Source organism: Candoia aspera, chromosome 14 (assembly GCF_035149785.1).
Source record: "Candoia aspera isolate rCanAsp1 chromosome 14, rCanAsp1.hap2, whole genome shotgun sequence".
Lineage (NCBI taxonomy): Eukaryota > Metazoa > Chordata > Lepidosauria > Squamata > Boidae > Candoia > Candoia aspera.
Genome location: NC_086166.1, coordinates 16,014,944 through 16,039,794, shown reverse-complemented (window position 1 = coordinate 16,039,794; position 24,851 = coordinate 16,014,944). Strand labels below are relative to the sequence as shown.

At 43.5% G+C, this 24,851-nt stretch overlaps 1 protein-coding gene across 1 annotated transcript in view; it reads right to left on the bottom strand.

Annotated features, from left to right (window-relative positions):
- Positions 1-24,851, bottom strand: part of LOC134505174 (lipase maturation factor 1-like) — a 134,688-nt gene that overhangs the window by 10,529 nt on the left and 99,308 nt on the right. Inside the window, exons 5-7 of the mRNA XM_063314742.1 lie at positions 6,435-6,618; positions 3,816-3,969; positions 445-628 (exon numbers count right to left, since the gene is read on the bottom strand). Coding sequence (XP_063170812.1) covers positions 445-628; positions 3,816-3,969; positions 6,435-6,618 — 522 coding nt within the window. The remainder of the gene's footprint in view (positions 1-444; positions 629-3,815; positions 3,970-6,434; positions 6,619-24,851) is intronic.

The following is a 24,851-nucleotide window of genomic DNA, read 5'->3' as shown; positions in this document are numbered from 1 at the left end:
ATATTCAGGGGAGGAACTTTGCAAAGGCTAAAGCTAGAATATTAGAAATGAAGCAGAATGAAGATATTTTTTTAACAGCGTTCACACATGAGAAATTATTTAAAAAGTTGGGAAAATGTCTAATTTTGGTCATAATTCTATTGTGCTAGCCAGGCAAGTAAATCTGTGGCAGAAGGACCAGAACTCCTCACAATCTTTCTTCTGTAGTAACAGGATTTTACCCTGGGCAGTTCTCAGCATCTGCAATGGATAGCACTGTTTGGATGGGCACCTTAAGTCTCAAAACAGTGTCTGTCCAGAGCAGGCTGGACAGATGGATCAGGTTACAAATCTTATCATGATCCTGGAAAATGATGGAGATTGTAGTCTAATCCAAGTGCAGGATACGCAACTGTTAGGTTAGGTCAACTGTTTGAGAGTTGCCCTGCTTAGTGGGATACATACCTGGAACGCAGCAAACCACATGAGCCAATCCAGACGATAATGGTAGGGGCTGATCAGGCAGGGCCGCCTCTGCAGATTCCCTGGTTTACACTTGAATTCATATTCTTCCCAAACTGCAGCAGGGTCATTGGCGTCCGAGCTGGATGTCCCTTGAATTATAACTTCGGTTCTCTCTTTGGTTATGCTGCAAGATATAAGGGTGAGGTGATCCTTCTGAAACTCTTGAGGATCTACTGAATGATTTCTAGGGGCATGCTAAGTGCAACGGGAAGAAAGACTCAGGAGCCAACATTGCTATTCAGTAGTCCAACTTTACAGCACAGCTTTCATAGGCAGGTGAGAAAGGCTTTCTGGCCTTTGTAGACAGATTCTCAGAAACAGACTGGTCCAGCAGGGTCTCAATTATTTATTTATCAAGATTAAACAGCTGGGGCAGCAACAAAATATTAGAATCAAACTACCTGTTTAAAGAAGTGATCAATGAAGAAGTACAAAAATGGCGATGGATGTATTTTCACAGCCAATTTAATAGGCATAGTAATCAATTGACACTAAAAACATAAAAACTTTAATATGTAAAAGTTAAAACAAATCCCCAAATTTTCAGAAGAAAAACACTAAAAAGTACTAATGTTTTTAGAGCCATGCAAAGCCTTACCCAAGATCTCCAAATTGTTGGACAGAACCCACCTGCTTTCCTTTTATTTAATTTGTCAATAATATTTGGGTTTACCATTATCACCACCTCTACATTTCTCTTTTTGAAAATTGTACTCAAATGAGACTACTTTGAATACTTACCAAACTGTGAGACCACTGTTTCTAGTTAGTCTTTTTTGTTTACACTTCCAGTATATACATATACTAAACAAGATTACAATCACTTAAGTGCAGGAATTGTAAGCAATTGCTTGAGCGAAGCATGTTCTACCGGGATCATTCTGTTACGAGCAGCAAGGAAAAAAAATAGATGCTCTGCCTTTTGGACATTCTAAAACTGGTGCTAAAAACTGTAGGAAAGCTGTTGAAAAGATCAGACAGGACTATAAATCATCAGGGATATCCTGCACAAGGCTTTTGCTGCAAGTGTCAAAGTAAAAACTATAGAAGAATTGTCTGCCAAAAATGGCCAAAGGTACCTGAAGGACTATTGGCTATGTCAAATAATTCCTACAGACAAAGGAAGAGATAGATTTAGGTAATATCTGATTACTTTATATGATCCCTTTCTAGCAGGAGCTCAGCACTCTGCCCTTTGATTTTCCCCACAACAATAACTCTGTGAAGGAGGCTGGTCTGAGAGAGCAGGATGGCCCCAAGTCACTTGAGGAGCCTCCATGGCTGAGGATGGAGTCAAACTGGACTTCTCAGTCCTAGGCCCTTAAGCACTATACCACACAGGCTCTCCTAGTAATGTTAAAATCATAGTGTTATAATCATAATATGCCCAGTGTCATAGTAAGGATGGAACCACTGAGCTCAGATTTTCAAGTTCTGGGGCCAGGGTATAGGGAAGCTTGTGACTGGCCACTGTTGAATCCAGATACAGACTGGATTTGAGCTGTGATCTTTCAAACGTAACAGAGAATTGTGCAGACAGAGTTGTGAAGAAAAGTAAAGGGTACCCATGGTGAGGGAATGTTTCACATCCTTCCTTTACAGAAAGCCAAAATGACTTTTCTTTTTTTGCTTAGAGGGAAAAGGATAAAAGGGGTGCCAGAGGAGAGCTATAAACTTTGATGAATGATGTGAAGGAGTGCAGCCTTCTCCCTCCATCTTAACGCTAGTATTTGGGGTCCTCAATTAAAATTCAGTGGTAGTTAAGTGTGAGACAGAGATACTTAAAAATGCCACAAAGCACATGGTTTGGCACAAACATGTAGGAATGCTCAGGTTCAAGAATCATTAGCCACCTGACAGCATGGTAGCAAAACAGAACTTCTACGTTAAGAGCAATCAACACGCTTGGGCAAATTACAAGCCATCTTCCATGCAGCCAGATAGATCATGGTGGGAAAGAGACTCAGCTCAATCTTGCCCACTGCAATGCTGGCTTAGGAATTTTGGAGCTCTAGTCACAACTCATCTGGAAAGCTTTATGTTGAGCTGGCTAGATGAGCTTGATTCAGTCCATCCATTAAGGTTCTTCCCTGGAGCTAAATCTTTTACCTGAAGAACACCATCCTGGGATGGCACATTTCTTCCTCTGCTATATAACCTACCTCAGGGGTGCCTGGTATATACCCCACTCCAGGGACTCCCTGAGCTATTCACACTCTCCAGGAAAACTCCCTGTAGCATCATGAAGTGGCCCACTGCCTAACAGACAGTAAATCTGGAATGCCAAATAACTAATAAAAAGTATGTTCTTCCTTCAAAAGCATCAGCCTTTACATTATCACAGATTCCCTATGAGCTGCGATTCTCTCTGTCGAAGCAGAAACACTGCCTGGAGTGATGGGGGGAGGGCAGAAGGGACCACACAAACAGAAGAAAACACGCTTCTGTTGCTGCAGAGCAACCAACACAATCAAGAAGGGTGGAAAAGCTGCAACGGCCACCTCCCTTTGCCAACGGCTGTGGAAGAAGCCAGCTTCTGAAGCACTGAAACTAGAGAGGGAGCATAAACTGGCTTGAGTGGGAGTGGGGGGGGTCCCTCCTGCCAGTTGTTCACGGACTGTTGGGGCATTGGTTAAAACAGTGATTCAGATCTGATTTTCCACATTTATTTTGTTCTTTTTAGCTACAAGGAGGGACAAAAAGCTATTCAGGACCATGCAGTTTAGCTTTTTCTCCCACTGCTGCCAGTCTCAATTACTTCACCGTTCCTGGATTCCAGCTCTCCCCACACCAACCGGGCAGCCAATCCTCACTTGCATCCATTACTTTGTGGCGATGAGGCTAGAACCCCGTCTTTGGCTTTGCTCTGAAGCAGAAGCTGAGGTTCACCAGGCCCATCCTCCAAACCCCGAAAGGCTATTTCCCCCTTGCACTTAAAAGCGTTGCAAGCCTTTGATATGCAGCTGATGGCTCTTCAAAGCAGGTTCTTTTGTGTCTGAAATAGATCCTACCATAGGACCAGTCCAGAACAGATAAATCCAAAAGGCACGTGCAACAGATAATAATTAATCCAGAGCACAAATGAGGCAGAATGTTCTTCTGCAGAAACAACTCTACCCAGAATGGGAAGTGCTTCTTCCAATGCACTTCCTGGAATGCTCATGTGACCAGAGATGTTCTCCTGCCCTGAAAACACCTTTTAAAAATGTATTTTTGGTACTGCTTTTTCCCCTTGCAAAGTACAGTGGCATTGCTCAAAGAGCGGCCAAGAACACGCACGGCAGATGCTCTTCAGATACCGAGAGTCCTACCTTCCAAACGCTCCGTATGTGTTGACGATTCTGAGAGGGCTGTAGGAGGTATTCATGATTTGCTGGGAGCTAATCAGATTGAGAACCACTGGAATGCTGAGGAAGATAACCAGCGCCCCCAAGGACACGTCCACAGCTTTGCGGATGTAGCTGCCTGCAGAAAAGACAGGATGCCTGTTTGGGGGACTGGTGAGGCTGCTTCTTGACTGGTTAGAGGCAAGGGGGACACACGATGCAGCAGGGCAGGGGACCAAGTGGCCCATAGTCACGGCTGAGGAACTTTTGAACCAGTTCTGGTATCGATGTAAATGACTCAAAATATCTGAAAGCCTTTGCTTGCTGGCTGGGGATAATGGGAGTACATACCAATCACCCTGTTGGGGAAAACAGAACTTTATCTAATACAGAAAATCAACTATTTCCCAACAACCAACTGGGAATTTCTGGCAAGCTACAGAAAGGTGTGTGTTCTACCTGGTTCTTGATGGAGAAAAAGTCCAAATCCACGTGAACAGCAATATTTATTAGGCTGCTCCAAAACTAAAGCTTATTAACCATATTGTCACCATCTGATTAGCTTAATAAATATATTGCTCCAATAGGGATTCAGGATTGTTGCTGTTGTTGCTGTTATTTGCTTATGAATATCCTGCTCCCCTTTGTTACTCTTGTATGAAAAACCCAGAGGCCCTAAAATTCCTGTATCCTTCCAGATGGGCCAGACAGAGAGACACACAGAGGCAGTCCAGTCTAGCTGCTGAAGCTGCTGGACCAGGCGTGGAGAGACCCAGCTTCCAGTCCCCCGTCAGCCCTGGAAGCTCCCTTTTCTGTGGGTTCTGAATGAGGCACCCTTTGAAAGGGGGCAGGACTCAGATCATACAGTCCTGGCCATCTTGATTGTTTTTACCCCCTTGTGAATATTCCTGTTATTGGGTCTAAAAGCACCCCATTTCCATCCCAGCTTTACTGAAACACGGTTTCTCCTATTATACATGCAAGCTTGAAATATTCACAAGAATATTGAAGAGCCATATATATGAGTGTTTGAGTTCAGCGAACGCACCACCCTTGGTCATTCCTAATCTGCATTCACATGTGTTAAATGTGACTGATATTAACCATGGGTAGTTTTTGTGTGTATTGTGTGGACTCCATCTCTTTGGTTAGTTTATGGGTCAGTGTACTGTGCAACAGCCCAGGAAATCCAGTAACCAGGTTGGGCAGATGCTGTATGTGAATGCAGCCAATGCGAATGAAATGAATCTGGCTATAAATACACTAAAATTTTGTTTCTTGTCTCTTCTTTCTCCCCTGCATAAAAAAATTAGCCTTCTTCTTTACAAGGAACTTGGTTTTTAATCTATTTTCAGCCAGTTCTATCTATCTAAGAAATGTCTGGGCAGAACAGATCTGCGTGAATAAGATGTACCAAACCTGGATGAAGTCCGTTTGGCTCTCTGTATCTCACAAGGCTGCAGAGAATAGAAGCGATTTTACTCAGAGAAGCACAAAGCTGGTCCATAAAGAAGCCCACTAGCATCAGATATTAATGTCTTCTAATGCCAATGTAAAATCTTCCAGTACAAACACAATAAAACCTGAAGATAGAAGTCAGTAATACAGTCCTTGGCAGAGACGTTCAACAGACTGGCTGGTGGCTCCTGGGACACATCCACACAATTTTTTCAGCAATTGTACAGAAGTGGCAGTTGCCAGTCTAACTTCCTACCCTCTTGTGCCCTGGCATTTAGAAAAAAATAATGGCTGACATGACTCATTCTTCAGCTATCTCTGCAGCAGAGCAGCTTAACTTTAAAACTTCGGTATTTGCCTGATAAAAGTGTTCAGTCTGAGAGTGTTTGATTTAGAAGTGAAGTCCAGACCAGAGGATCATCTGAGAAAGCCAGGCAGGATTTGTCAAGTTGCAAAAGAAACCAAGAGAGGGAAGAATTTGGTTATTCTAGAACTCTGTGGACGTGAACTAGACGTGCTCGCAGGAAGCATCCGCCTCTTCCCAGACATCTAGGTGGCCAATCTTGGCATGCTCTTCATATACTGGGACTAGAATTCCAAGAGATTCCAGTTAGCCTGGTGGCTGGAAGTTCTGGAAGTGATGGTCCTAGCACAGAAGGGAGGCAGAGCCTGCTCACCACAGACCAAGGTGATGCTATCGGACTGAGTTTCTCTTCTCGGGGATCCATGGCAGGGAGGGAGTCCAAGGCACTCTGGCCAGCAGGGGCTGGAGAGTTACAGCATGCCGGCTCCTCTCTCTCTCTTTTAAAATTAAAGGTCTTAAGGATGAAAAGTCACTTCTGACATGAGATTGATTGGACACCCCCATGTCTTGGATAGGTTTTTTTCCTGACTTCCCACTCTAGCCTAGCAGGATATGCTGATGGTCTCCTATCCAACCCTCAGTCAAAGGGCTGTAAAATATTAAAACAGGAGGAACATAACAGGCATCACGTTGCCCTTTGCTTTAAATGGATTAAGTTTCAAGGCCATAACACTGCAGAGGAAAACCCTGTCACCATGTGCATGAATTTCCCTGACATGATAGTCAAAAATGTGCACAGAAGGGACCCATGTGTTGCTTTGACCCCAGAAGAATAAAGGTACCATATTGTAAAGGGCCAACTTTTCCTGCTGCCTCTTCAGCTTGTATCTTCAGGATGTGGGCCTTCAGAGACCCTTTGCTGGAGCCAAAGAAGATTCCCAAGGAGGCATCATCAAAACATGCTATGCTGGGCACGATGGTTAACCAATTTAGGAAGCTCAGGTTCCCACTTATGATGAGCAGCACCTAAGTGGAAGGAAAGGAAAGAACAGGCTCAGGATTTGAGAGTCACTTTTTCTTCCCCATTAAGTTCATTATAGAACTTGACCAATGAACAACAGTCACAAGTCTAGCTTGCAGTGAGAATCCTGAGCAAAATGATCTGCAACTGAATGGAAGTTTGAGAAGGCAGCAGTCTGTAAGAGGATAAACCAAAATATTACATTAGGATTGAGGATCCTGTGCTGACCAGGTGAATGGAATAAACTATTGAAGTAAGCCATCCATGAGAATGTTGTGTAAACACAATCCCATTTTCCTACAGGATTATGCCGTAAGAGCCAGTTTGGTCCAGTGGTGAAGGCACCAGGCCAGAATCCAGGAGGCTGTGAGTTCTAGTCCTGCCTTCTGGGTGATAAGTACACAGCTTTCTAAGCTTCCTTAATTAGCTACTTTGCTAAGAAAGCCTGCTTCTCTTAACTAGTTTCATTTCCACAAACCACCTTCGATTTGCAATCATGAGGCAACTTGAAGAAAATAATTCTCTGGTAGCCTCTCTGACACAGGATCCCGTCACTGCTTTTAAATGCAGTAACTAGGTGGTCTGCTGCCCCCCCCCCCTCGGGGCAATGATGCACCTCCCCTTCTAACTTGGAAGCCAGAAACACAAGAGTCTTATTTTATCAGCTGTAAAGAAAATGAAAAATAATTTAAAAATTGCAGGGCTCCAAAATAATAACAGATCTAATTTGACACGTGGGTGGACTTGTGGACCTGGGAAACACATGTTGTTTAGCCTGACGCAGGCACGTCTTTCAAGCAGCTACCGAAGGAGTAGAAGAGTGATTTGTAACAAAAATGTGGAGCAGGGAAAACACCCACACAACTTCTATGCCCGCAACTTGGCTGGAGAAGTTTGAAAGCCATCTACGTCCACTCCAGTTATGGCACGGCTCTGGCCTTGTATGTATATGAAAATGAGCTTAAGCTACATTTTCTATGTTAAATACTTATGGGGAAATAGAATAAATAGATTAAATCCCCATGGAAGTCAACATGGGAAACTTTTCCGTAGTTTTTTCAGTAGCTCTCTTCTTCTCCTTGCTGAGGGAATCCTGCCCTCAAGAAAAGAAAATGTTTCCTTCCGTGGAGAAAGACACGAGAGACCATCTGTCCAATTTCTCTCCCACAGATTGGATGGAGAATTTCAAACGGTGACTTGTGCCCAGCTTTGGTGTCTCTGGATTCTCTCTCATACCCTTCTGCAAGAGGGGGCAAAGTTGGGAGGACATGCAAGGACCAGGACATGCAGTTTCACCTCTCCCCAAGGTGGGTGGGCCATGCAGAGAAAACTAAACAGGTGTGATCTTAGCAGGTACAGAGGCTTATTAACAGTAGCCACTTTCCAAAGTCCTGAACTCAGCAGAGTCTTCAGCTGTGGGAAGATTTGTAAGTTTTTCTAAGTGATCAGATGGGTGAAAGGTCCCCTGTGCAAGCACCGAGTCATGTCTGACCCTCTGGGGGGATGCCGCTTTCACGACGTTTCCTTGGCAGACTATAGAGCGGGGTGGTTTGCCATTGCCTTCCCCAGTCGTCCCCTTCCCCAGCAAGCCGGGTGCTCATTTTGCTGACCTCGGAAGGACGGAAGGCTGAGTCGACCTGAGCCGGCTGCCCAGAGAGAACCCAGCTTCCGCCGGGATCGAACTCGGGTCGCGGGGAGAGTTTCGGCTGCAATGCTGCCGCCTACCGCTCTGCGCCACACGAGGCTCAAGTGATCAGATAAGCAGTATCTTTTCTGAACAGCCGACATTCTTGGCAGGAAAAGGTAAGTTTGTTTTCTTTCCTTACAACCACTCTCTTTGGGGGGCACAGGCTGGTGACTGGCTGATTACTTTTTGGGGTCTAGTTCCCACCCCTTCTTTTCTTTCTTGCTCTTTTTTCCTGGCCCTGTCATGCCGTCTGGCTAATGCAAGTATCTGTAAAACAGCTGCAGTGGTGGCAAAATAAGTCAGATGGGGGAGGGAGGCTGCCAAAAGAGATCTGAAAGACACGTGAAGGGGATGTCTTTGCTGGCAGGCAGAGATTCTTTATTGTGGTCCCCGAACAACCAAAAGTAAGACAATGAAGCATATAAAGTAGACAATAGATGACAAATACTGATATTAGCTCATTAGCCTTTGCTGATTTTTACAAACTACCAGCATATGGCTGATATCAGTAAGTACAGCTGGCTTGATGAGAAGCTAAAGATGGCAAATTTGAAAGGCCCCAGACTAATGGCAGTTGCAAGTGGGCATAATTCACACCATCAGTATAACGTGGGCTGGACACGTCTCTCTTCCATCTACTGGCAAGGGTCAGTTAGTGCCTGGAAGGACACAGCCTAACTGGGTGGATTTATCTAAAGGGGAGAGCAGGTATGCATAGAATGGAAACGCGCAAGTATTACTCATGGGCACTGTGAGGGCTGCAGAAGTCTCCTCTTCTGAGAGGATGGCATGGCAAGAACATGAACAGTTTGTAACCTTACATAAAATCTCGGTATCAATACTGAAATACTGTTCCTGTTAAGTCAGAGGCTTCCAGCTACCTTGTAGCTACTGTTTCTTGGAGGCCAAGATAGGCCACACTTCTGAAAAAAGGGGGCAGGTGTGGACTGCAGGCTTTTATCTCAGAAGCAAGGTTTCTGTCCAGAACAGGTGGCAAATATCAATCCCAACACTTCTTTTTAGCCATTTAAGCCCAGTAAATGGCCTAAATGCTCCCTGAAGCTCCTTGGGCAAGAAAAAGGAAAAAAAGAAAAAGATGTTTCTGGAACACCTTTCAGAAAGGGCCACTGGTCCGTGACCAAATTTTCCTTGTGTTCACTTTGGTGTTTCTCCACAATGCAATGCAATTTTTCCCAACCTAAAGGTCTTGGACTTCTACAACATTCCCACTCAAGGATATACTAGCTGGGGAAGACGGGATTTGGTTTTCTCAACATATGGAGGGCAACAGGTTGAAGGAGGCTGAGGAAATGGTGCTTTGTGTGAGGAGCAAATGAGGAAATCTATATAGCAATAAATGGATATTTGGCAAATACAGAGAGCTCCCTATCCATCTCTCTCCAAATTGAAGGGTTGAGCCAGGCTGGCCAGCTCTGAACCTGACTTGATCTTGATCCCCCCCCCCACCACCAAACTCTGGATTTCTTAATAAATAATTATTAATAAAAGAATTTCTTTCATTAAGACATAGTATTAATCATTATAATTAGGTAAGAACTATTTAGTTACAAAACTACAGAGTGTCTAATAAGCATGGCACCAAAGGGAGGAACAGTGTTTTCTTAAATCTAATAATGACAGTTTTATGGATTCTGACTGAAGTTTTATGAAGTGTGCTATGAAATATTACTGGTTCATTACTCTCACTGGATTTAGAAAATAAAAAAGTTGTTTCCCTGCTCCTTATGCCCTCAAACCATGATTCCTTACGTGACTCTCACCTTGCCCAGGCAGGCAAGTCCCTGATACCAGAAAATGGGCAGGTAACCTCCTCCCAACACATTTTACAGGACCAGTCAAAGTCTGGTAAAATCACAGGTTGTTACAAGTACATGTTACGAATTAGATGTTCACGCGCATTCCCAGACGTCTGACATTCAAAACCCCAAAGATGCTCCCCATAAAGTCTGGGGATAGTTGTGGCCTTGGGGAGCTAAAATGAACACCCCACCAGCCTGGGTCCCTTTCAGACTTTCATTCTAGGATTCACTGATTTTGTTGCACTCTGTTCGGCACTGGTAAGATCCCACACCCAGAACCTCTCCATGACTCAGTCAAACCAGAACAGTGTCAGAGAAAAGCAATGAGGATGACTGGGACTGGAAACTGGAATTGAGAAGCTGGAGAAGAGAAGACCAAGCAATGATATGGTAGCCGTTTTTAAGGTCCAGAAGAAGGCAACAACTTGTTCTCTGTCCTCCAAGCTTATGAGATGCAGTGTAACAAACAATCTGAAGTTACAGGAAGGCAGATTATGGTTGAATGTTAGGAAAAACTTCTGAGCAGTTCACCTGAGGAACCAATTTTCCAGGGAAGAGGTGGGCTCCTTATTGCTGGATGTATTGAAGGAGAAGCTACGGCTGTCTCTGAGGGATGCTTTTCATGTGAATTCCTGCATGAAACAGGGATTTGACCTCGAGGCCTCCTTCCAGTGGCTGGATTCATGTAATAACCCAGTGATTGAATTAACCCATTTTCTGGGTCTGCACACTGCACTGAACCATAAGCTAACCAGATTGGCGGGTTCATACAACAATTAAACCATACACATTAATGGAAACCAGTTAGGCTTAGTATGCCTACTTAGTTCGCAGCTGACTTGGTTAAGCATCTTGCGTGAACACAGGCACTGACTGTACATTGTTTGTTCCAAATCTACAGCTAGGCATTTTTACCAGTTTCCAAAGTGTAACCAAATCTATTACAGCAACACCAACCAAGAGTCTAAAGGCAATTTAAGGATGAATAGATCTCGAGTTCATTTCTAAAGATGCCTGAAGTATTATTCTGAGCAAGCTATATCAACACATTCAAGTTGACTGAGAGTACTTGTTGATAATGCCTATTCACAGCCATGAAAAAGGAATGTGGATGTGTCACAGCACTGGTGAGCTCCTTGCAATGAATAGTATTCCATGCATTTTACAGGCTATAATCCACACAAGCTTAATCCAGAATAAAGTTGTTAGCCTTTAAGGTGTCCATGGGACTGGTTTTTTTCCAAGCGATCCTGAGTTCTGAAAACTGTCTTTCAACATGGGACATATTTTTCTTTTAAAAAGCAATCATTGCCCTTTCTGTATTATTATGACAATGGAAACAAAACCTGAGAATATCATTGTGCCTCCAAAAAAAAAAAATGTGTCTGTGGGGAACAGGGGTGTCCACAAAGAGGGTGGCTAAGACCACTCGACTGAAGCCCCACTGTGATCTATGCGCATCACAATGTCCACCAAAGAGGATGAAGCTTTGATCCTGCCATTTTGACCACCATTTTTATGTTTTTGACTCCTCTTATGGATGGCCCTGCCTCCCAAGCATCGGGCCAAGTCCTGCGCCTGGGAATGAAAGGGCCCTATTTTAAGGGCAGGTTCCTGCGACTGATCTTACAATCTCTCCCTTGCCCCCAAATGGCATTTTAAATGTTGAGATGGGGGGGGGGAGAGAAACAGAGTGAGATAACAGAGAAAGCACTTCAAAACTCTTGCCCTGTTGTTGTCTGGGTTGCACGTGGAGTGGCAGCAGAGTTTCAAAAAGTAATTTAAGCTGGTGATGGGCTGCAGAAAGTTTGGGGAGGGGGACATACAGTAACAAGTAAAAGCACATTCTCTTTCTCTCCATCTAATCTCCTTACCAAGAGATGTGAAGCCTATTGTTACACTGTCAAGTCAGTTCTAGGAATTTATAGAAAGGAAGAAAAATGAGCGGGGAGTGGAGGGAGAGAGAGAGAGAGAGGAAAAGAAGAAGAATTAGGAGGAGGAGGAGGAGGAAGAAGAAATGTATTGCCCTGTCAGAGGTAGAGCGCTTAACCCAAATTCAGCACTTGCGTATCAAGTTTCCATCTTCACTTGTCTTCACCAACACCTGTTGGCTTCCCTTCCTCTGGTCTGTGCTAAAATACTGGTGTGCTCTTATAGAGCAAACCCCAAAGGTGTGAAAATGTACTGGGAGGCAATCCACAGAAAGCAGACAGGCTCTCTGGAAAGGAGGAGATTCCATCTACCACTCAGAGAAAATTCTGTATGGGTTTTGTGTCTCAGGCAAAGTCTTCCTTCTTGGGAAAACACAGGAATTGGGTGCAGGACACTGGCATCAATTTTTCTGGAGGGACTATATTTTCCTACTTGGAGTGACTGTTACTTGAACAATTGCAAAAGAGGAGAAAAATCCAATGACTTTGGGAAATTAAACCATATCTACCAAGTTAGCTCCCATCTTTCTCTCAGGCTCTAGAATCTTTGAATGCTGGTTGAAAATATTTTAAAATGGTTATTACATTTTAAAATGCATTTTCAACCTGCCCTTTATTCAAAATACAATGCACACAAATTAAGTGATGCCAAAATAGAAACACAACATTGCAATGTGAATTGGCAAAACCTTCAAATCATAAGAGTCTGAAACCTTCTGAAATTTCAGCTAACTCACAAGCTTTCAGAGTCCTCACCCAAATCGCACAAGATTTCAGACTGAACTGTCTTGAGGTTCAGCAGTCTTGCAAGATTTTGACTTTTCTTTATTAAACCCAGTGGTTGGGTTTTGCAGATGTCACCCTGAACGGGGACCTTGGTAGCTAAAAGTGTTGCATTTCCAATTCTTGCTACAAGGAAATTGAAAGCATAAACACAACAACAGAAATTTAAGCAATATACTTTAATAAGCCTTGGTCAGATAAGGAAATTTTCCTGGGACAGAAGAACCACAGTTGATATATTTTCAGAAGATGAGGGCCAGGGCGGTACTGTGGTGAAAATGCTGGACTAGGAGCCAGGATACCTGCATTCTAGCACCACCCTCCGCCCCCCGCCGGCCACAGAAGCTCCCTGGGAGACACTGGGCCATTCATTCTCTCTCAGCCCAAGAGCCAGGGTGGTGTAGGAGTGACTGTGCTGGAAGCCAGCTGGGTGACCTTGGGCCAGTCATTCCCTCACAGCCCAAATCAGTGTCTGACACATCAGCTGATTTTAAAAAAAAAACCTTCTCATCACATCATGCACTGATAGCATAACCCTAAAAACAAGGCAAGCACAGGGCAAAAACAAGTTACACTGCAAACATGCAGGCAAATGCTAGGAAACAAGCAGAACAACGTATCTTCAGGAAGCATCCTTTACAGAAACGGTGGGATGCTGGCCTGAGTGAGCTTATGGCAGGGCCACATCTGAATTGGGGCATCTGAATTCCTAACTGCTCTCCTCTCTCCTTCCTCTCTCCTAGCTTTCTACTGTTTGATCTGTTTACTCCAGAAATCTCACTAAATTCAGTCTTGACATCTGTGTATGTGTCCTCTCCAGGCAGAAGCTGCCCATGCTCCACAATCCACAACGGGTTTGGAGAGGGTGCTGTGGGTTCCTTCTCCTAGAGAGATCAGAGGGGAAGGAACCCAGAAAGTGGCATTCTTGAGGCAGTCCCCTTGCTGTGGAAGCGCCAGCCTTCTCAGGTTGACCCAGCCCCTCACCCTTCAATCCTTTCGGAAGGAGGGGGAGATCCTTCTCTCCCATGGAGCTTTTGGGGAGTGAGTTTGGAAGACAGTGCCAGATGTTTTATTTTTAAAAAAAAAAGCTTTTCAAGATTTGGATTTCATGAACGTTTTTAATACACTACAGTAAGTGGCCTAGAATCCCTCGACTGGGCAGCGTGCAAAGAAATGTACATAAATGAAAATTCGGTCACACGCACATGAATTCCAGAAAAGAACACAGGAGAGAGCCATGCAAAGAAGAAGCTCAGCCATGCAAACGGGAGCAGCTCAGATCCAAGGGCTGGACCACCTCAAAGCAAGGAATGTGTTTATCCCTGATGTTAATCACATCCTTCTAATTGCAACCATTGGGCTTGCCCACATAGTAAATATTTTTTCCTGTTCTCAGGAGAATGTTGACAATCTGCCCATCTCAGTTAGAATTAGAATTATATAATAGAATTATAATTAATTCTATTATAATGAATTACAATGAAATTCTGCCTGCCTTGTCAGGGTTCTGACACTGAAGTCAATGGGACCTGTATTCCTGCTCACAATGGGGGCTTCTGCAGAAGGAGATAAGAAAAAGATGGCAGCCATGACCATGTGATTGAAACCCTGCCCCCTTTTTGATGTGTGTCACAACACACATCAAAAAGGGGACAGAATTTCAATCGTGTGATTGTGGCCCCCATTTTGACTTTTTGACTCACCTGTGGATGTCCCCGTTACCTCAGTCTTATGAGTTTAGACAAGTACTCAACAGAATGAGCTTCATGGTTGAGTCAGGTCTTTAGGAGGAACCTTTTCATGCACAAGGCTCTGCGGTTTGGCAGGAGTTTTGCAAATCCAAATTCTTCTCAGTCGGCAGATCACCAACCCAGGAGATACCAACAAACCATTTCTGCTGTGAGGTATCCACTTCACAACCACAGGAATTGCTAGAAAGGCTCCATGTTCAGAGACCCTAAAGCTGGACAGGACCTTTGGGACCACCAGTGAAAGGGAGGCCACCCGCTCCATAGATCATGGGTTCCAACTGTTCTTACTGCTAGCAAACATTCCCTACCATTCCACCCAAATTTGCCTTCCTATAACTGGACTATTGTTTCACTTCCTGAATTCAGTTAGATAATGTTTGAAGTATTCCTCTCTCTGCATCTCACTTGTTTTCAACAGTACAGTGGGCACCAAGCTGAATAGCCTTTTCTTAACTCTAGGACTGAGCAGGTAACTTGGATGACAAGCTCTGTTCTCTGCTCACAGGGTCTCCGCTAGCCTGATGTCCGTAGAGCAAGAATGCTCTGCAAGCAAACCACAGAACATGTTAATTGGAATGTTAATTGGAATCCCTTCAATTTTATCAAGGTTTTCCCCGTTCTCAAAATTTGATAAATCCATTGATCTGATCTCTTGAGAACCGTTTCTTTTGAAAGAGTTCTCAAGATGATATCAGATTAGTATATTTATCAAATCTTCAAATTTTTCAAAAAGGAGTTTCACTCTTTCATTTGCAGATTGGGAAAAGAGTCCTGTTTGGGGGTGGACTTCAAAATCTTGCAGATTTTTACTTGATGGAACCCCAACATTCCCCATCTGATGAAAATAATCTCTTAAAAGGAAAAAAAAACCTTTCCAAACCCTCTTTTTATTTTTTAAAACAAAATATGCCGCCCTACCCATTTTGTGACACTAAGCAGCTCGTAAGCCTCTAGCATGCAGTTTCAACATCAATGTAGCCATGAAAACCAGCAGCATAAAATTTCGTATCTGTGTAAAAAGATGTTTTAAGCCTCCTCAAGTTGTAGCAAAAAGAGAACCATCAGCGGGGGAAACGGCTGGCAGTCCTGCAGGGAAAGCTTAGAAAATTCAGAGCTTTCTTCAGAGAGGCATTCGTGCGTGTTTGCTCTGGGTAACTCTCCCTTTCAAAAGCAGCAACCTGCTCTGAAAATTATTCACCTTTCTCAAGATACGAGGCAGAAATAAATAACAGTCACAATGGCATTGGGTTGGTGTGTGTGTGTGTGTGTGTGTGTCAAAACCAGCAAGATGGTGGCTGTAACCTCATGATCCAAGCCCTGCCTCTTTTGTACATGTGTCAATATTGCACACATGTACAAAGGGAAGTGACTTTGACTGTGATGCCACAACTATTCTGGCATACACACACCCTTCTCTGTGGGTACCAATGGATGGGAATTACGTTTCTCAGACAATATTAAAATCAGCATGCAAGAACTGTATTTACAGCCTGATTGTTCACATATTCATTGAAAAATAAGTGGGACTTACTCATGATTTAGTCTGCATAACTCTACAAACTTAGTACCTATCTGAGGCAGAGATCAGCCAGTATCTGGGCCAAAGGTTGGGGAAGCAATTTTGCTTGGATGGAACTGAAATGATTAGTTTTTAATCAAAGACAGAACAGATTATGGAAAACTGGGAAGATCTGGAGGTCATCCTAGACCACAAATGGTGCTTTTCCAAGTTCTCTGGTATCACCAGTCCTACAACAAGCCACCAGTTCTCCATTCCAGAAATGGAAGGCTATTCATAGAGTTGCCATCTAAATTTCACTCCAAGTATGAGTTGCTGAGAATTTAAGAAGTCTTGCCAAGGAGAAATGTAGAAGGGAATTTGAGGGAAGTTCAAAGATCTATGGTTGAATAAACTGATGATAGATTCACACAATATGCTAAAAGAAAAACCCACGTTAACAAAATCCAACTGTTATATTCACAGAACATGCTGTGTCCAACCATATAAACCACATAATAACCCAGTTCACCCAACATGCTAACACAATGGTTAAGTTCCCCCAATGCACTGTACCACAAAGTAGCCAACTCCATTTTGGGGGTGACCCAATTTAACTGCTTCATAATCCTTATGAAACTAAAAACTTCCAACCATTCTATGGCTGGGTTTTTAACTATGTGCTTAACCAGGTCAGTTTTCTCAAGACACGCATGGTTCATTTTAAGCTTGCTTAGACTTTTTGTGGGTTAGTGTATGAACCCAGAAATCAAACTTATTCAATAACCAGGTAAAGTAACAAATCTAGTCAAACAGTCAATTTCTGAGCAAATATTTGGGAAACGATCTCAATCTTTTGAGCCTGCCTCATGTGATTTAATGACTTTTATGACTTCATCTGCCTCTTACCTTTTGCCATTAATATACGCTTACAATTCATTGGCTTGATCCATGATAAGAATCTACAGTAGAACTGTAACAGACCGTTTGGCGGTCTGCTAAATCCAAATCTACATAATTTACTTTTTCTGCTGTTCTGGGCGAAAGAAGTCCAAATCAAAATTTTGTCTGCTATATCTGAAGTCTGCTGAATAGAAAACTTGAGAATCAAAATTTTACTGTTTTTGTTTTTTTGTTTTAATCCCAATAATGTTGTGTTCTTAGCCTTAGCAATCCAAGAAACACATGGATAGATTGTGTGAGAAGTCCACAAGCATACTATGCACATTTCAAAATATCGAGTTACTTGTTTTTCCTCCAAACTAAGGGTCTTTATTTTGGGGGTGTTCTTATTTATTTACTTATTCATCAAATTTGTCAGCACCCATCTCCTCCCACTAATGAGAGCCAGTTTGCTGTAGTAGTTAAAGGCATCAGGCTAGAAACCAGGAGAGCGTGAGTTCTAGGCCCGCCCTAGGCAGAAAGGCAGCTGGGTGACCTTGGGCCAGTCACTTGCTCTCAGCCCTAGGAAGGAGGCAATGGCAAACCACTTCCGAAAAACCTTGCCAAGAAAACTGCAGGGACTTGTCCAGGCAGTCACCAGGAATCAAAAGTGACTCACAGACACTCCCTCTTCCACTAATATTGCATAATTCCAATTTTAAAATTAATCAATGAAGCTTTTGCAAGGTGATTATGAGGGTGAGAGTGAAATTGTCAAGCTGCATATATTTTGTAACTCTCCTCTCTTCCCTTCAAAAATGAAACTTCCTAGAACATTTGATGGGAGAGGAGTACGGCAGGGCTGTATCCTCTCACCCTACCTATTCAACTTGTACGCAGAACACATCATGCGACATGCTGGCCTTGAGGAATCCAAGGCTGGAGTTAAAATCTCTGGAAGAAACATTAACAATCTCAGATATGCAGATGATACCACTTTGATGGCTGAAAGCGAAGAGGAACTGAGGAGCCTTATGATGAAGGTGAAAGAAGAAAGTGCAAAAGCTGGCCTGCAGCTAAACCTCAAAAAAACCAAGATTATGGCAACCAGCTTGATTGATAACTGGCAAATAGAGGGAGAAAATGTAGAAGCAGTGAAAGACTTTGCATTTCTAGGTGCGAAGATTACTGCAGATGCTGACTGCAGTCAGGAAATCAGAAGATGCTTAATCCTTGGGAGAAGAGCAATGACAAATCTCGATAAAATAGTTAAGAGCTGAGACATCACACTGACAACAAAGGCCCGCATAGTTAAAGCAATGGTGTTCCCCGTAGTAACATATGGCTGCGAGAGCTGGACCATAAGGAAGGCTGAGCGAAGGAAGATCGATGCTTTTGAACTGTGGTGTTGGAGGAAAATTCTGAGAGTGCCTTGGACTGCAAGAAGATCAAACCAGTCCATCCTCCAGGAAATAAAGCCAGACTGCTCACTTGAGGGAATGATATTAAAGGCAAAACTGAAATACTTTGGCCACATAACGAGAAGACAGGACACCCTGGAGAAGATGCTGATGCTAGGGAGAGTGGAAGGCAAAAGGAAGAGGGGCCGACCAAGGGCAAGATGGATGGACGATATTCTAGAGGTGACGGACTCGTCCCTGGGGGAGCTGACGACCAACAGGAAGCTCTGGCATGGGCTGGTCCGCGAAGTCACAAAGAGTCGGAAGTGACTGAACGAATAAACAACAACAACAAAGAACATTTGAATCACAGAAAAGGTCAGTGAATTTATAAGTGTTTGGGCATAATGCAACTCTACATCTGGTAACCAGTCAGAAAGCAATGAAAGAATGATCATGCCACAGCATAATGGCAAAGAACCTGCTTGATGTAGGTGGTGGCAGATTCAATCACTGACTTCTCCAAGAAAGATTTTCCTTTGGCAAACTACTAATACCGGCACTGATCTGCCTTCTCTACCAGCAGAACTCCAAATGTGTTGGATGTCATATAATCCTCAGCCAGAATAACCAAAGGCTAGGATTGAAGGATCTGGAAGCCCAACATCCAGAGACCATCAGAACACTGATCAATCTAAACTCATGCCTCTACTACCCTGCAGGCCTTAGGTGCTCAACTCCTTGGCATAACTGGCTGAAAGAGAAGCCGTATGTTTAATCTCTTTCCAGATTTCAGCTCTTTCCTCTGCTTTGGCCATGGTGATGGCCTGGTGCTGTTTCTCTGACCCTTGTCAGAAAGTGAGCCCTTTCCTTTCTCTGGGTGGGATCCTGAGAGGACATGTGCTTTCCATTAATATTTTTGTATTTTGTAATACGTTTGCTCTCTTGAATTCCCCTAATACTAGACACTTTCCCATCTGGTGAGGAAGGAAGGGAGGGAGGGAGGGAGGGAGGGAGGATACCTCACCATTATTTCTGTTACTTGGGCTAGAAGGCAACACTGGCATAAATGCTTCACTTGGTTAAAAACAACAAGACAGCATCACTGTGCCATCAGTGAACCTGGAGGTAAACAAGGAAGGTCCTCTTGCCAGCTGGAGAGAAGGCATGAAATGAAGTGTAGCAGGCAAATGAGAATGCTTCCCTAGAGCTAGAACAAGTTGGAAGTTTTGGTGTTCATTTTTTTCCCTTATATTTCTTGTCCAATTTCTGGAAAATTACAGTATGTGGAGAAAAAAAGAGAACCTTTTTTACTATCATGGCGCAAGTGAAACCCATACCTTTTCATATGCTGTTTAGTAAGCAGTTAGTAAAATATTTGGATATTTTCAAGCATCATTTGAAAAATGGCATGGTAAAATTTGGTCAATAAATTACTTGACTTGAAAAAGTATCAAGTATACCTGTTTCTTCAACATTCTTCATACGTTGAAGAAACAGGATGGCAAACCACCATTCTACAGGGCCAGGAGAGATTGTATTTGCTTTATAAATAATAATAATAAGTCGTCTTCTCTCAAATTACAGAATATGTGCATTTATACTATGATCTGTAATGAGACTAGAACATGTTGGTGCTGAACTGCCAAACAAAACATTAATAATAAACAAACAAACAAATCATTTCTGCTTACAGTACTCTTGATCTTAGATGGAAAATTCTCACCAGCTCATAAACGATCATTGCAAGCTACAGCAGTACTCAAGTACGAGTGGCAGCTGAGAAGGAAAAATGGTGGCCGTGCTGAAAGACATTTGTTCACTGGGCTTTCTCTCCAGACCTTTTCACGTTGAGGACAGGGACATATAATGTGTGTGGTTTTCAAAGAACATTCAACAACATCAAAAACAAAAATGTTCTGACAGCTCAAAGGAACCACAAGGGTTCCTAAATACATAGAAATGTATTTGCCAAGGGAATAGAAGGCAAGTACAATGTGCCCCAGTTTCAACTGGGCCTCTTTGGAGTTCCCCAGATGTGAGAGCAGGAAATAAACCAGAAGACACTGGTTTCTGTGCATTTGAAAAAGCTTCTTGAGATAGTGGGTAAGTGCCACAGATTTTGACTGCTACCTCAAATTTCAGTGATACTCAGCTAGTGAAGATGCCAAATAAGTATTCGGTGGTACCTGCTTCTATGTTCTGCAATTGGCTTTGCTTCTCTATTCTGTTCCCACTTTTAGGTGAGATGAAGTCTTCCCCAAAGTGAAGTGCTAATGTACAATTCAGGCAGCCTTCCACAATATTTTCATGACAGGGGCTGGGAATTCTGCAAACTGCTATCCCAGCCTTGTTTGGAGGACATCAGAGTCAGGAAGCCTAGTATGATACATCTACTGAATTCTTGGATTGAAGGCAAACTGGTCAACCAAATAATCCAAAAGTTAGCAGTAACCATTCATAACAAACATAATTGAACTTAAGCAATCCAAACAGTGACTCTAGGTGGCTTATGCAAGTATTAAAAATATCAAATAGAAAGAAACAAAAGAATCACAACAATCTAAACAATTGTGCTGGGGGAAGACAGACTCCCAATACACAACAGACAGTGGGTTCAACATCATCCCAGTTCAATGCCTGTGGGAAGAGCCAGGCCTTCCAACTTCCCCAGCCAAAGCAGAAATTTGACCCACTGAGCTTACTACATACTCTGACAACTGATATGAGTTCTCCTAATACTCTAGCAGAGATCTTTTTCACCCCTTGCTAACATTTTCTTCTCTAGACATTCTAGGAATTGGAGGTAGACCTAATGCTCTTTTCTGATAGGGCACAAAGAATCCTTGTCTTGATATTTTCATGCTTGTCCTGAGTCTCCAAAACACTTCCACCACACCCGTTTTTGTTTTGGAAAAGAGAAACAGGACACTCTTTCACCCAAATGAGGTAGCACATTGTCCCATTTAGCCAACAGCTCCTTAAATCAGAGTCCAAAACATCCTGTGCCTTTTGGAAGTTGCCCAGCTCTCATAGTAAAAAATAAACCACATCCTACAACTCCAACCTCTCTGTTCCAAGACCAGAATTAGGGCAATGCAAGTCACAACCCCAGGGATCCCGGTCAGGCATAGTTCTCTGGTGTGGCGCTGTCTAGGGATGGAGGGATGCAGCATGTTTGCAGTGACCCCAACTTGAACGGTGCATTGCATTGAACTACTTGTGCTTTCTCCTCATCCCCTCCCTGACAATGCTAACATACTTTCTGATTTACTCTTTTGGAATTCTTCATTCAAACATTTAAAATGTCCTTTAACTCTGATTTGGATGATTTCTTCAGGCATCTGATGAATAAGGATATAAGACAGCTTTCTCCAACTTGGTCTCCTTCCTCAGTGGCCATCCAGCACAACTACTGGTCATCCGAACTAGCAATTATAGGAATCTGAGTCCATCAAATCTGAAGGCCAAATCCCACCTTTCAGGACGTTACGTCCAAGAGCTGAGCAGGCAAGTGCCTCCAAGGAACAGGCCACAAGGAGACATCTCCTTCCTTTTGGTTTGATGACAGTTACAATGGATCATAAAATGACCTTGCACTGATGCAACACTAATGGTGAACAGTCAACTGCCTTCCAGATGTGCCTTTTCCCTTTTCTGTACAAAAATCTTCTGTGGGGAAAAAGGAGGCTGATGTGGAAGACTTACACACTTTGACAAAACCACAGCACTGTAACTCAGCCTCATGTTCATACCGTTCAACCATTCACAAAGGCAGTTTTGAAGAGTGACAGATCTCTTTAGCTCATCTTACCCAGCAAGGGGTATCAAGAGATAATACTTAATGCAATACAACATACAATCCTCTGTGTACACACACCCACACACATACACAGTACATTACTCCCCTATTCAAAACAATGATAGGCATTCCTACATCATATGGTAGGCTCTGAGTGAAGACCTTCTGTTCCTTTGTCCTGAATCTTCTAACTTCTCTGGGTGATTCTCCTTTCCAGCACTGGAAAGGAAAAAAGTGCTCATAGGGCAGAACTGGTGGCCCATGGGAGACGGCATCCAGATGTTGTGAGGTTAGCCAAGAAGGAAGAGGATGTGTTTTCTGTAAAATCCCTTGCAGCACTTTAATTTACTGAGGTCTTCTGCAAAACATATGTGGGGAATCACAGGTGGGAACTGAAGGCAGATGATACACATGGCGTGCAGCACGAGGGGGAGTTGGCTCTTTTTAAGCTTCCGAATTGCTCTGCCCCACCAAGACAGCTGGAAAAAGTAGCACATTTGCCACGACTGGAAGAGGGGTAAAGTGCTCTGGACCGCCCAAAGTGCTACGTAAATATGATGTTTTGTAACGGGGCGGCCAGGGCTCAGTGATGACAAGCCATCTGCTTCCAGCGTTGGGGAGGTCTTGACCATTATTCTCCATCGCAGAATGCTAAGGGCAGTCCTGGGCTAACACCACCTACTGATGATGACTAATGCATTCAGCCTACAATCTTATTTTGTATGTAAGTATTTATTTACTAAGGCTTATAGGTCCCTCCAATCTAAAATGACCCTGAGTGGTTTATATGCCTCATTCCAGTAATATGGTTAAAATACAACTAAATTAGCAGTATCAGACTCAGATAATGCAAAAGGAATCCTCATTCTATCAGATCCATCACTAATCAACGATCAATTAGCACTACTTCTGCGCAAACCATTCAAACCTCTCCTATCTGCAAAAACCAGGTCTTAAAACAATTTCCGGAATAGCAGCAGGGATGGGGCTAAATTTCCCCAAATGGGGGAAACAGTATCCCTGAGGACAGAGGCTCCTATGGAAGAGGGTTGCACGGGGCCTCCCTGGTGACATTCCCCAGAGACCAGGACCTATAGCAAGATTTTCCTACTGGATCTCACTGAGCAGGTAGAATCTACTGGAGAAGGCAGTCTCAGCAGCCTTCACTTTGAGACTGTCTTTAAATCTAATCTACTTTTTGGACTTCTCCATCCCCTGCTTTGTGTAACATCTTGTCAGGGGAAGAGTTCTTGACAACTTGAGAAGTCACATCCTGGTTTTGCATGGCTGTGCCATTTGGCTTGGTCCTAAGAAAGGTGCCAGTAAAGATCCTACACTCAAGTCAGCGTTCTAAAAAGGGACTGGATGAATTCATAGGGCATTGGCCTACCAACTGGTCTTGAAGGCTGTTGATCAGCCCAAATCACAAACAGCAGATCTTAAAAGCCGAGTTTGGGAGTCACAAGGAGAGACAGCCATCACACTCCTTCTGTCCATGCCCGAAAATTCCCTGGATGCAGCTGGCCACTGTGTGACATGGAACAGTGGCCCAGAGGGTCCCCAGCTTCATCCAGATGGACTCTCCATTCTCTAGACTTTAGAGCAATATCGCTGCCCTCAAACTGGTAACCAGAAACTGGACTGTTGCTGGATGGATCTCCCTGCACAAGCAACAGATTCATCCAAGACAGTGATTTAATTTTTCAGAGCACAATTTCTGAGCCTTCTCAGAACACAGTTCTTTGGGACAGTCCAAACTTGCATTGATTGATTGATTGATTGATTGATTGATTGATTGATTGATTGTGCAGAGGTTTTTCAACAGGAAAATGTCCTTGAAAATTAGGATCCCCGCTTTCCCAAATCATCCTTCTGGGTCCTTGCAAAGCTCCGCCCCACTTGTGCTCTCTGCCATATGTTTTGCAGAACATCACACCGCACCAGGCTGCTGTCCCAGGGTGGGTTTCAAAGAAAGGTTGTGCCTTGACAACGTCAGAGAGGCGAGTCCTACAGGAAGTCTGTGTTGCAGACGCTTATTTCACCTGGATCAGTCAAGACTTCAGACAAGCAGGGTTATAAAACCCCATTTATTTTTAAGACCGTGGGGAGAAGACCACGGCTTTGGAAACTAGCCTCCCTTTGGGGTATCATGTGCCCTGAACTGCCCAAAGAAAGCAGCATTTTCGGCTGCTGCTGTTGCTGTTTTGCAGCACGACTACCAGAACTTCCATGCAGTCACTCCACCAAGCCCACTCTTTACCTGAGGCACAAAAGGCACCTGGGCTATATTAAATAAAGTTAACTGTGTGTGCTCTCTCTCAACAAATGTGTTCATCATATCAACAGAGTGCATTTGATTTTTACTAATTTTTTGAAAGGATTTGTTACCAACCCCCCTGGCTTCCAGGTAGCATACAGTAATAATGAGAAAAGTGAAGAAAGATAATCGCCCTGCTTTAGCTAAAGTTAAAATAATGCACCTTGCTGCAACGATTTTTTATCATCATGAGACCAAAGCTGGCAAGAAGACAAGATCATGGGGGGCAGGGATCAAAAAAAGTCAAACTGGCAGCCATGATCACCCCATCGGAGCCCTCCCCCCTTTTAACCTGCATTATGTGATTAAAAAGGGACACAGCAGCAGTTGGGGCTGCCATCCAAACTTTTTCAACCCACCTCTGCGG